Raw genomic sequence first — 13,576 nt, 5'->3', positions numbered from 1 at the left:
TGGTAGGATCCAGTGTGCTTGATGACAGATGTGGAATGAAGCTAAATTTTACACTTGTCTGTAGCACAGAATAGGCCTTGATAACTGCAACAAGGTTTTAATGAGTAATACTGTTCTAAATAATGACAACCTCATACACCTGTGTATTCAAGCATCTTCTTGATATTCCAGGATACATTTTCTAGTGTCTTTCACATGGAATCTGAGGAATTAGAGGATTCAGCTGAAAATCTGAAGAGGTAAACCAATTAATTCTGGCTTGTGTTCATCCTAGGAGAATTCTGAAGTAACTTATGCTTTTAATATTCTTTTCATAATAACAGACTTATTTCTGCTGGATCCCATGTATTACTCCTATTTTTATAGAGAAGCTTTTCCCCTGAAGTAGGCATAGACCAACTCTCTTGCCTTAAAAAGGTCCCACTGAGCAGAGCAGAGTAGTCCTTGATTGATCCACTTTGCCAGTCTCAGGATATATTTGTATTTCAAGGCTAAGCTATGGAAATGCACAAAGGAGATGCTCTAAAACTGATTTCAAAGAAGTCTGTGTGGATGTTATAAAGGAGACATATGCAAATTAGTAGATAATAACCAAAATAATGCTTTTAATCAATTATTTTAATAGCTATCCTCAACTCCTAGATAAGGAAGATGACTCAAAGAATATGTCTGACTAAATCAAGACTGGAGTCCTAAAGTTCTGACTCTCACTCATCTTTGGGAAACCACTAAGGAGTTCAACTGGGAGGAAAAAAAGAGATAAAGAGCAGAATTAAATAAAGATAAAATAATTCCCAAAGTTAGCCTGAATCTCTCTATTGAAGTTTGAAAATTCCTGTCTTTGTCATCAAAAACAGTTGTTTCAAATACTGTCAGAAAGAGACACAGTTGTATATAAAATACTCTACTACAGATGTTTTGTGCAGCGAGGAAACAGATTTTGAGCCCCTTTGATGTTGTTTTGCAGTAAATATTTATCATATTAAGCTTAATTCCCCATATTAGAGAATGATGTCCAAAGTGTGTGACTTGAGCAACTAAAAGCTGTTGAGCTGTGTTAGAGTTTGACAGTGTTCAACCAGAAAGTACAGAGGTATAACAGCCTGGTGAGATCACAGGCGAAAAAGAAAATTCCTCTTTAGTCCTTTTCTTCTCTATAAGAAGGGAGCCTTCCTCCTCACTATCCCTTTTATGGTGACTAGTTAATGGACTTAAAATGTTATTTACTGCTTGCATGGGCTGCCAGGAACTTATTTCTCATACCTGATAGGGAAGAGGAATCTTGGAGGCTTAGTTGCCTATCAGACTCTTGTTCATGAGATAGCACAAGTAAATGCCTAGGACTGCACTGTGAGTCAACCATTGCAGTTACAACTTCTGCTATGCTTGAAGGGCACAATTTCAGGCAAGAGCAGAAATATAAAGACATGAATTAGATGGGAAGTATCACTTTATATTAATATAACATTTCAGGCTTGTTATGCAATCAAGGACACTGAATCAAGCCCCAAATCAGACTGCTTTTCAGAATTGTGGGGCATTGCCTTGTATGTGTGAAATAACAAAAGAATAATTCCTCTTCTCCAGCCCTGGAACATCCTCACACCAGGAGGGTAATGAAAGTCAAGTCTAATGTTGGAGGGACACACTACAGGAGCTTGATGGAAATAGGTTTATAAGTGGGATATATGTCCTCCTCCAAGGAAGGCAAAGGGTCTAAGAGAATTAAAATACCTTAAATAAATTGTGGCTAAAAAAGTGAAGATTATTGATTCTGTAAAGATACTTTATGTCCTGATTTGGAATAGACTGTTCTATTTCAGTAACAAAACCTCCATGTGACTGATTGTCTCTTTACTTTTAGAACTTGAAATTAACTTAGCAGCAGAAAATTCACAAGTGATACCTACTGCACTCTCTTGAACTAATATGTGAATTTCATCCAGTATTGGTTTTTCAGGCATACCAGATTTGTGAATGCAGTTTGTTTTCAAATAGTTCTGTTTATTTCTGTATAAACCCAGATGTTCATTCTTTATCCTTCATCTGTGTAAACTGTAGGGAATTGTTTATTTCTTCAGTTTGGTGTTCAGTGTTAATGTTGTTGAACATTAAAGAAATGGTGGAAAGCATGCACCAATACATGCTGCATTTTGTGATGACAGCTGGATTAGGGTACAGGATTTGAACTCAACTCCATTATAGATCTTTTGGTTGTATCTATATATCCTTCTCTCATGTGGGAAAGATATTCCTATTCCCTGCTTGGCATAAGGAAATTACTCACTTTTATGCAAAGCACATAATAAAAATAATAATAATAATACTGTTGTATCCTTCAGGGACTATGACACAAATAAAATCAATTACATGTATGCTCAGTATGTCAAGAATACGATGGAGCCACTCAACATCCCAGATGTCTGCAAAGACAGAAGATTTCCATGGACAGTAAGTAAAATAAGCTTAGGCCTGAAATTCAGAAATGGAAAAGGTTTTTCTTTAACTTTTAAACCTTTTTTGCTTTCCCCTTATTTCTGTCAAGGAGGCCCCAGTTAAAATGGTGCAAACACACCATGAGTGTTGGGAGGCTCTCAGAAGTTCCTTCCCTTTTATCCTTTCCTTTCCCTTCTTGTTCTGGCACAGATTAATGTTATAGATGAAAGTTCTTTGCTGCAGTGGAGATGGATCAAGTTCACTTTTCTTTGGGAGCTTTTGCCCAACACTTCCTTAAGTGTGAGCTGATGATGCAGTGGATGACTGAGCACAGGGATACTGGAGAGTGAGGAGGGAAGGTGACTTGGCAAGGCTCAGGTTCCAGTCAGGTTTCCTTCATGGTCATCATCAGCAAAAAGCAAACTTTTAATTATGTATTTTCCCATATTTTCAATGCAGAAATTAGAAAGATGTCTGCTCTTACTATTATGGTTAAGCCTGTAAGCAAGGGGGTAATGAGAGGAAGAGGAGCTACTATGGTCCAGCAGATGGCTTTTTACCAAAATTTGTTCTGAGATGCACAACAAAATGATCAGAAAAGACAGTGCTCAGTGTGATTGTTCCAGTAACTGGAAAGAAGGGGCAGGCTCATGGCGGGGAGCTGGGTTGTCTCCCTTTCTTTTCCTGTGCAAGGTTTCTTGGATGTTCTGAAATGGGTTTCTGTGATGGATTGAGCAACACAGGAATTGAGTTCTCAGACTAACCCTGTGTTAACACCAGGACTGGAAATACAGACAGAATCCAAGGGATATAGTTTATAGATTAATAAAGAGGTGATGATTTTGAAGACATTTAAAAATAAATTAATACCTTGAGAATCATCCAAACAACTGTTTGTTGGAAACAGGCTGTCCAGTAGGGTTAGAGTTATTTTGATTCTTTTCTTTTTTCCTGGAATTCACCTTATGTATGTAAAAGAAACCCATAAAAAGAAAGCAATTGTGCTTTTAGAAGGAATCTGGAAATGTTTTTCAGCAACACAGAAGACAGCACTTGCACTACTGCAGGAGCAGGGCAGTAGGATAAATGTTTTGAAAGCTGATGCATTCTGACATGAGGGAAATCCCAGGTGTTGCCAGTGCCCTAGAAACCTTGGTTTGCCTCTTTCTTTGGAGGACATTTCAACAGCACACTTACTCACCTCACAAAAATCCTGCCAAGATACTCTCTATAGTCCTTGCACAGCAGCACAGCACAAAGCAACAATACAGAAAAAAAAGATAACCTTTTGATCAGAAATATTAGCATGTGCCCATTTCTGTTGGTGCCACACACACCAACAGAAGTAGGGGTTAGACCAAATGTACTTCTCAACAACTGTCTCATTATTCCTGGGGCAGTCAGAGCAGAGCTGTGGCCTTTTCTCTCCAGGTGTTTGAAATGGAGGCATTATCTCTGTTCCATCCTTCCACTCCCCCAATAAATTAATTTCCTTCTGTTGGAGCATGGGACATGCTGCAAGTCCTGGGAAGAGTGCAGAATGCTGACCCAGCTGTAGTACTTTTCCTGCCTGCTGTTTGTGGGCAAATTCATTGATTACCTGGTTGCTTTTTGAAGGAAGATATAAGCCAAGAGTAGTTGTAGAGCCCAGCTCTACAGCTTTTCACTTCAGCCACCTGAAAAACAGCCTTTAAAATTGTAACTGTATTTTTCTCTTTGTTTAACAGAATGACAATGCAGAACATGTAAGTCGGAACATAAAGAGTTTGCTGTGTACACCAATAAAAAATGGGAAAAAGAATAAAGTGATAGGTAGGTATCTTAACAAAAATAATGCTGTACGTTTCATAGATAAATTTATGTGCTCCACAGTAAAATCACAGCACCATGCAGACTCAAGACTTCAGGAGAGAAGATCCTTAATTATTATGTTCTCGTCTAATAAGTCTACTAGAACCTTGAATATAAATTGCTCACCTAATAAGCTGCCAAAGAGTAGAGAATGTCAGCCTTTGTTCCTGGCATCAGTAAGCCCCACAAGCAAACAGAAAATAAAATATAGTGATCCTTAGATAGGAGAATGGATCCAATTTCATCAGCTTTAAAAAATTTGGCAAGTAAATATTAAGAGTTCCAAGAATGACTTTTTAATGATCTTAAAATATTTTTTGAGAATGATAGCAAAATTGCATGGCCCAATTTATAGGGTAAATATGATGTCCCTTTTTTGAAGACAGATTTAGTTTTCTAACATCTGAGGCAGAAAGAGAAACCTCATCTTTATCTAATGGAGTGCTCTGAAATTTCTTTTGCTATTAGCTTCTTTCATGAGTTCTTTTATTACTTTATTTAAATATTGCAACAAACCCTAGAAGACCAAAATGAACTGTGGAGGTTTAATTAGGGATATTTCACCATGCTGCAAGCTATTGATAAAACAGTTGCATCTGTGGGTTTTTTTTTCTCTTGAGATTTCCTATTGAAGTTCAAACTGAAAGTTTCAATCAGGCCACCCATTTAGGTGGGCTTTTCAAATCTGAGTCATTCTCACTGGGAAATGTTCTTTGAAGTATTTTATGGCTTCACAGCTGCCTCATGTTCAATTATTTAATAGGGTGAGGTCAAGAAATTGTCTTTGGGATAGTACCCAGAAGTTCCTTTACAATACTACATAGCACCTACGACTATTATTATAAGTCTGGTTTCTCTTTAAAATTATTTTTAAGATTAGGATACCCCAAACCAGAATTTGGGAAGTGGGATGGGGGTGAGAAAAACTGTCCACATGAAACCCGAGCAAATCTTACTAGCAAGAAAGATGAAAAGAACTTTTTTCTCCTGACTTATGCATTTCTCAGGTATGTGGTAAAAGCTTTACAGAATCTTGCTGTGATTTTATAATTCTGTCCCAAGGAAAGGCTTTGGAGTTCCTTAATTTGTAATCAATGGACCTCTCAGAGCTTTGGGGAAGCTTTTGAAAGAGGTTAGAGTTTTAAGTAGTACACAGTATATTTGCTGCAGTTCTCTATTTTTTTAAGAGACATTTATGTGCAAATACTGTGTCTTTTAAGAATTAATTTACTTTTGTGGCATATTCACTGTTGGGTCTTAATCTTGTGTTCATTACATCACAGTTGCTATGGAAATAATTATAATGTCATAAGCTGTACTAAACAGAAATCTGAAGGTCAGTTTCATGGGATTTTCCTGAAGAGTTTTGTAAGTCAGCTTCTTTTTTCCCAGGGCAAGTTAATATTGTTCCTTATTTGAGTGAATCCTTTTCTAACAGGATTATGTGATTCATTGATCCATTCCTTTCCATCTCATTCCATAAAGGTTCAGAATTCTGTTTGCCATATTCAGATACCCCCATCCCTGCCATTACACTTATGGTTACAGCTATAATGGTCTTGGTCTCTTTAGAGGAGACTCTGATACAAAGTTCTCCAAACAGAATACAATTTGGAAACAGAACAATGTTGCATTGTCACTAGACATCAAAACTTGCGAGGCCAACATTCTTCTACAACCACAGTTTGTGTGTGCTGTATTTTTTTCCTTAGTTTTATTATCAGCTGTAATAGGGAAGATGCACACGTGGTAACTTTTTTCAGAATTTTTAATTTGCAGCTGGACTATCTTGGCACTTGTCCAGGAAAATGCAGCTTTTATGCTCATGGGAGTGAGAAAACATTTGGACTCCATTAAGACAGCCTTCATCACCAAAGACAACATATTCCTGTAATTCAGCTGCTTTAATTAGTATTCTGATCTTAGCAGGTAAAACTAAGGGCAGGTGTATTTCTGAATTTCCCCCTGCTCACAGCAGTGTCAGGGATTTAAACTGCAGCAAGGTGTGGTAGGAGTTACCTGTCAGACTTCTTCAATGACATTGTATGCAGAAAGGCCTAAAATTCTTAACAGAAAATTAACAAATGTAAATATCAGCATGTTTGAACCTAAGCTGAATTCAGTCAGATGCTTCTCAAGGAGTTCAGTAGTGTGTGCAAGAGGCTGTAATTCAACAGCATCATCAAAAAAATGGCCAAGTGTACTTCAGCTTTGAACCTCAACTTGGGTATTCCCTGTTTAGCTCATTTACTTGAAAAAAAAATCCTAGTACTGGCTCAAATGAGGAAGTGAAAACTCTGTGTACCACTGTTCTGACTTTGATAAATGTTCTTTTGGCATGGTTGCAAAAATTTAATTAGCCTCCAAAGGACAAATTGTCTTTAGGGATTAAATCAATCTAGAATAGTATTAATAATAAAAGTTAGCAAGAAAACGACCCTACAATTTCACAGGACAATCAAGTCTCTAAAGCCTACATTTTTGGTGTACAAATGCTAATAAATACTTTTGAATTTACAACATATATATAATATTTTAACGTTTATTTTATAATACATTGAAACTACCCTTGGAGGGGAAAAAAAAAAAGCAAAATCCTAAGCATTCCTATGTGTTGGTGGTTTATATTGTAGGCTTATCTGTCCTAAACTTAATTGCTGATGGTGATATGTTCTTTGTATTACTTCCTTTTGTTTCTGTGTCCTGACATAGGGGTTTGCCAGCTTGTGAATAAGATGGAAGAAAACTCAGGGAAAATCAAGGCTTTCAACAGAAATGATGAGGAGTTCCTGGAAGCATTTGTCATCTTTTGTGGCCTGGGGATCCAGAACACACAGATGTACGAGGCTGTAGAAAGAGCCATGGCCAAACAGATGGTGACACTAGAGGTGAGCCCAAATCTAGGTGGTCCTTAATTAGTCCCAAACAGATCCTAATGTTCCCCAGACCCTCTCTGTTCTGCATGTAAGTGCAGCTACTCACAGGGACACTCAGAGATTGTTATCCCTCAGGAGAGCAGCATTTGGACTGTTGAGCTGCTCAGGAATTTTCTGCTTGTTTCTGACTCTGCCAGCAGACTCTTTAATTTGGTATTGTGTCCTAACTTTACTCCTGAGATTTAGTGGGGAGCTGGAGGCATCTCTTCCTCTCCATGAGGCTGCATGCCGGCAGCACAGTGGGTGCATTCTGTTGCGTAGGAAGGGGGAAATGGTTTGGCAGATTAAGGGGCTTCCTCTTCTTGTCTGAGGGTTTTTGTGATGATTTTGGCTCAGTCCTTCAGACAAACCAGTGTGAGGAGTAACAGCAGCATTATTGTAGGTTCTCAGCAATTTCCTCAGACTCCATCAAACCATATGAAGATGAACATCATCTGGTCACCATCAGCCTTTGAACTGGTTCCTGTTAAGCTTCACAGCTGAAGAGGGCTTTAGTCTGAGAAACTGAATTACTCACGGGTGATAACTTGAAGCTGAAAGTGAAGAATGTGTAGACTTTGGATCTCCTAACATCCATTATGTAAACAGAGTGTTTGCAGAGCTCCTAAAATGGGATTATGTGTCCTGTGGCCTCTAAGAGAAACATTACAGTTCTCAAATGAACCTGTATTAGGTCATGTTAAATAAAAAGCTGGTAAAACTATTGTCCAAATCATTTGCTTATATGGTGAATTAGCAGTTCTGTCTCCTACTATAGCCCTTTATAGATACTATAGGAAGTCCTAGCCAGATTATAGGTTAGTGTATTAAATGGGTTTTTTACAAAAAAAAAATAAAACTCTGTAACATTTTCATGTCATATGTTCTCAATAGTTAAAAATCTGAGCTTATTTTTTTAATTTAAAATGGATGCATTGTCTTTCATACTTGTGTGCCAAGTTTCAGTTAGGGTAAAGCTTTCTTTCATGTCTGAATAAACTCTTGAAAGAATTACTATGGCTATAATGTCAGGCTCATAATAAGAGCTGTTTCTTGTATTATTTGTCTTTGAAATTGGGCCATGAAAACTTTCCAAAGAGAAAAATCAGAGTTCTTTGCTCTTTCATAGAAGCTATTTATGTTTTCTTGGCCTAATTATCTCAAGAAGATTCTGTGCTGTGGAAGATTTGTAGAAGATGCAGATATCTCCTCATATGCATTCAGAGAGCTCCCCTAAAACTGGCTTGGGCCCTGCATGAACAGAAGATTTCATCAGCAAATGCAGTAGAATGCTGAAAAATCTGCTCTAGGAAAGGTACCTTGTTATCACATGGCTCTTTTGTTTGTACTAAGGGCTGCGCTTTTCTTCCCACAGGTTCTCTCATACCATGCTTCTGCTGCTGAGGAGGAAACGAGGGAGCTGCAGGTAACAGTGGTAATTGAATTTTTTACTATTACTTTAGAAATAGTGCTTTAGTAGAAAAACCCATAGCAGTCCTGTACACAGATGTCATCCCTAAAGGGGCAGAAGCATATGTTCCAGAAATAAAAATGACAGTGGATATCATACTGATGGGTTTCTGAGCTGAACCACATAAAAGGGAAAGATTACAATGTCTACAATGAGAGACAAAACCTGCCAGAGCACTGTGAGACCCAGACCTGTGCTGACTGATTTTTCTCAGGAGTTTGACAGTCACTGGTGCAATGTCAGTATCACACTCATAATGATTAAGTATTCCAGAAGCAAAACTTGAGAACTCTCCATTCTGCAGCTAAGTCTGAATGCTGTATATCTTACTGCTTTGGTACCTTTCAAACATCCCAAGTATGGCTGCAGCTTTTTGGCCTTACATATAAATTCTGTATTGAATTTTTAATGCAATGATTTAAATTTTTTTATAGTTGCTTTTCTGTGCAGTGTCCTGTTCTGCTCATGTTTAATTCTGTGTTTAGAAGCCACTGCCTAAGGAATAACTACAGCTAGGATTTCAAGTGCATTTCAAAGCACAGCATGTGCTTAGTTTCTGCAAGCCTTCAGCAGCTATTCCAAGGAAATAGCATCACCCCTGCTGCACAAAAACAAACAGGAGGGATGGAGAGGAAGGAAGGCATAGGGACTATGAGCTGGGTAGAATGGGACTGGTCTGGCCAAGCGACACAACAAGGTGTGGGAAAAAGGATATTTTTTAGAATGGTGTCACTTGGAATTTTGAACCTCAGTCCTACCACACTGCTGCTCATCAGTAAAGAGCCATGACAAAACCAGAGTGCAATTCTTCTCCTAAGGTTTCTCCTCAGGGCTTGTGATGAAATCTTTGTGGTTCCATCATTACTGCTCAATAAAACAGTGCCACAGCAAACCTAGAACTGGGCCAGTGTCCTCTGGCACGTCTTAACTGTCCACAGCTTCCTAGCACAGTCCTGGCCTGTGTCAGCCACCACTCTCTAAGGTGATACCAGAGTGCAAGCACAGGCCTTTTACTTGCACTCATAAAATTTTAATTTTAGTTTTTATTTTTTGCACTCATATTGTCATATAAATATGGCCAAAACAGTTGGAATTTTTTTTCTGGATATACCTTTTGCTTCTAAATAATTTGAAAATAGATACTTATCAGGCAGTTGGACTAGAAGATGATTGTAGGGCTCTTCCAACTGGCACTATTCTAGTCTATTATCTGCCTTATGGAATAGGCTGCAGTCAAATTTTTTTTACTTTAATCATCACTTCCAAATGCTACAGAACTGTCCTATTACATCAGTCACCTCCTTTGAGCCTGTGAACTGTCTACAACCTGTGTTTTATCATCCAAAGCAGATGAAAGAAAGCAAAACTCTTTATAGTTGCCACACAGTGGTCCCGTGTTTTCCAGAACCACCTTTTTGCTGCCGATGTATTTACAGAAACCATAGCTCAATAAATTGAAATTAAAATAGCTGATGAACTTTTGTGCTGTAAAATAGGAGGCAGAAGGTGCTAGTGGCTTCATTAAGTGAAAAAGGAAATAGCTAATCTGGTTAAACAACATCATAAACAGCTATAGAGTGCAGGGGTTTTATATTTCAGCTGAAATGAAACTTACTGTTGTGGCTGTAAAAGGTAGGAGATCAAGGAAGGGAAAGATAAATGAATGAAGTGAGGCGTGAGGTGTTCTTTTGAGCTCATTCTGTGTCCTTTGCAGCCCCTTTCGTAGGGAAAGATAAATTATGAATGAAGTGAGGCGTGAGGTGTTCTTTTGAGCTCGTTCTGTGTCCTTGCAGCCCCTTTCACTGTGAAATCCCAGCCTGCAGTTGCAGTTTTTCAAAATTATGTCAGTGGCTTTGCTGAACAGTTGCATTATTTACCACCGAACATGCAAGCCTTTCATGTGTTCACAGCTGAAATCCCCCATGAATCCAGCCAGGGACACAAAATTACTGGCAGAAGAAATGTGCAAGAAGGGTGCATTTTCCCCCTATGTCAATACTCTTTTTCACAATCTTCTGTGACTTCCTGATTCTGACACACAAGAGAGGACAGTGAACTGATATGGAACACAGGCTGGCAGCCATAATTCTATGGATTTGCATGTTACATGTACTAATGTTGTAGATGATGACAAATGCTTCCTTTTCAGTTCCTCAGCCTTCTGGGACACAGCTGCCTACACTGGAGAAATGTTTTCCCCTAGAATTACAAAGAGGAAGATAAACACAAAGGTTTATTTCCTTCACCATTTCAGATTTACCTGATTTTCTCTGGACCACACTCATATTGAAGTGAAACAGCTCTAAAGCAGTAGCACTGAGAACCCCACCTTTTATTCTACTGCAGAAAATTATACTAAATTTTGTTCTATAGTATAAGACTTAGCATTTATTTTGTTAGTATGTGAGTTAATATAAAACTTAGCATAACCTCAACACTGGTATTTTGAAGGGCAACCAATATAAATACTCAGTATTTTATAACTAGAAAGGGGATGTAATATATGGAGATATTACTGACAATTAGAAACTCAGATTTAAAAACATATAGGATGGGGGGGTGTATTGTGTACCTTGTAATTTCAAATTTCACATTGAAGGTTTATGGTTGTATATTCACCAGTGATCACAGGTGAACTCTAATTTTTCAGGTTTCTAGCCCCAAGAAAGCTCTGCCTGTAGACATGCTCTGACTTCCATCATGCTGAATGTGGATTCTGTTAGCAAATCTGTTTTACTGACATCTTTTCTCACCGTTTTTAGAAAAATGCCAACAGTTACGGATTTTGCTCCCTGCATATCCATAAAAACAAACGCATAACTCTACTGCCTTATTTTCTCCTTCTCCCAGTTTCATCAATACTTTTGGTAACAATTTGCCTTGGGTGATTTAGATAACCAGACTGACCAGGTAATTCTACCCTTGTTCTCTTGTCTATGGAAAAGTGCTTGCTAAATCCGAGGTAATAAGGTAGTGTTAAACAAGAGAGGTATGGGGAAGTAAATGAGAAGCAATCATCAGTTTTCAGTATCACATGAAGGTAAAATTGAATGTCTCTTTTTAGTCTGTTGAAAAAGCAGGTATTTGTTCTGCTCTCTCTGCCCTAGTGCTAAGCTGTGCTCTCTCATTCTTCTCCAGGCTGCTGTAGTGCCATCTGCACAAACTCTCAACCTGACTGACTTCTACTTCAGTGACTTTGAGCTGTCAGACTTTGAAACAACACTGTGCACAATTCGAATGTTCACAGACCTCAACCTGGTGCAAAATTTCCAAATGAAACACGAGGTATGGTTGCTGCCAAATACTGCCCCACAGAAAGAGACGTTTAATTATTAAGAATTCAGAGCAGTGAGATGATCTCACAGTAAACAGAATTGGACATCTGTATTAAGGAGTAATTAACAAACTAGGAAGCGATATGAAGAATTGGGGTCTGTCCTCAGTTTCGTTCTACTGGAGGATTAATAATTTTACAGTCTATGATTAATGGACTGGAAAACAGAATACTGAGGAGGGAGAGGATAACAACTCAGGAGGTGAAAAACTCCTACAAAGAGGAGAATAACATTGTTCACTATGTCCATATGAGGTAGTAATCATCTTAGTCTTTCCCTACAAAATAATAAATTAGAGATTAGGAGGAACTTTGTGGTTGTGGAGACAGTAAAGACTGAAGCAGATGATAATTATGATGGGCTGTGGGAATTTCCCTGAAGGTTTTTACCAATACATCTGTCAGAAGTGATCAAGACAGGTAAATAGAAATTCTCTTCAGCCTCTTCCACTCAGTGAACACAACATCTATTTGTAGAAACCTTCATTTTTAAATACCTTATTTTTGCTTTATAACCTTTTCAACAAAACCATCAAAACTTGTATCAAAATGTGAGATTGATTTGTAGGGTTTCATAGGCAAACACATTAGTTAAAGAAAGCATGTATTTATTGTCTAGATCAGCACTTTATAGGCCAGTTTAGATTAGTAGTGTCCAAGTGCCAAAAGTGCTGTATTACCTAATCTGATCTCTTGAATATCCTAGTACTTAGCTTCACCTCTGTAGTAAGGTGAACAACCTTAAGGAATATGTTCCAATATCCAATTACTACTTGACCTTCATACCTGTCACTTCCTTACAAAAAAAAAGGTAGGAAAAAAGTGTGTGTGTATATATATATATATAAAATTTTATAACCCACAATTTCTAATACAGTTAAGTAAAACATCCAGGGCATGCTTTCCTCCTGCATAAAAAATAAACTGCCCTGCAATGTAGTAATCTTTCCGTCATACTTATTTGCTTTCCAAAGTCCAATTCTGCTTGGGTTTTAACAAGCTGATAGGAGAGAAAAGCTGACTGTTCATTTTCAAAACTGGTCTTAAGAGGATTCGATAACTAAATAAACTTTCTCTATCAAATATGTCATCATAAACAAGGATTTTTTTTCTCCCAGGTATCTTAATATACATCAGTTTCTGAATTAACAGCAGTGCTTCTGACATTAACGTTTAGGCCTTACAATAAAATCCCAAACCCACAAGTGTTACACACTCAATTAGGAGCTGTACTAGTGGGTGTAAGCCTGTTCTTATCTATGTTCACAGTTACAAGTGTGTTACATTTGAACTTGAAATTGAGTTAAATGGACTTTTTTTTTCAGAGTTTCCAAGTGGGAGTAAGAAAGTTTTGAATGTATTAGAAATCTGTTCATATGAAAACACATCTATGCAATGCTGTTTCTTAAAGGTTCTCTGCAGATGGATTTTAAGTGTGAAGAAAAACTATCGGAAAAACGTTGCTTATCACAATTGGAGACATGCCTTCAACACAGCACAGTGCATGTTTGCTGCTCTGAAATCTGGGAAAATTCAGGTACAATTCCAGTTCCTCTATTAAAACAAATT

General features: G+C 37.9%; 1 protein-coding gene across 10 annotated transcripts in view; it reads left to right on the top strand.

The window, feature by feature from the left end:
• Nucleotides 1-13,576, top strand: part of PDE5A (phosphodiesterase 5A) — a 105,720-nt gene that overhangs the window by 78,302 nt on the left and 13,842 nt on the right. For 9 of the 10 annotated variants that reach the window (XM_041482268.1, XM_041482269.1, XM_041482266.1 and 6 more), the window contains 7 exons: nucleotides 172-239; nucleotides 2,343-2,451; nucleotides 4,164-4,248; nucleotides 7,000-7,175; nucleotides 8,578-8,637; nucleotides 11,812-11,958; nucleotides 13,419-13,544. In XM_041482268.1, coding sequence (XP_041338202.1) covers nucleotides 172-239; nucleotides 2,343-2,451; nucleotides 4,164-4,248; nucleotides 7,000-7,175; nucleotides 8,578-8,637; nucleotides 11,812-11,958; nucleotides 13,419-13,544 — 771 coding nt within the window. The remainder of the gene's footprint in view (nucleotides 1-171; nucleotides 240-2,342; nucleotides 2,452-4,163; nucleotides 4,249-6,999; nucleotides 7,176-8,577; nucleotides 8,638-11,811; nucleotides 11,959-13,418; nucleotides 13,545-13,576) is intronic. The other variant, XM_041482267.1, reaches the window with a different exon arrangement.

The sequence above is a fragment of the Pyrgilauda ruficollis genome, unplaced genomic scaffold (genome assembly GCF_017590135.1).
Source record: "Pyrgilauda ruficollis isolate IOZ18807 unplaced genomic scaffold, ASM1759013v1 scaffold58, whole genome shotgun sequence".
In the NCBI taxonomy this organism is placed as follows: Eukaryota; Metazoa; Chordata; class Aves; order Passeriformes; family Passeridae; genus Pyrgilauda; species Pyrgilauda ruficollis.
The sequence above is the reverse complement of the archived record's forward strand: the minus strand, read 5'-3'. Positions and strand labels throughout refer to the sequence as shown.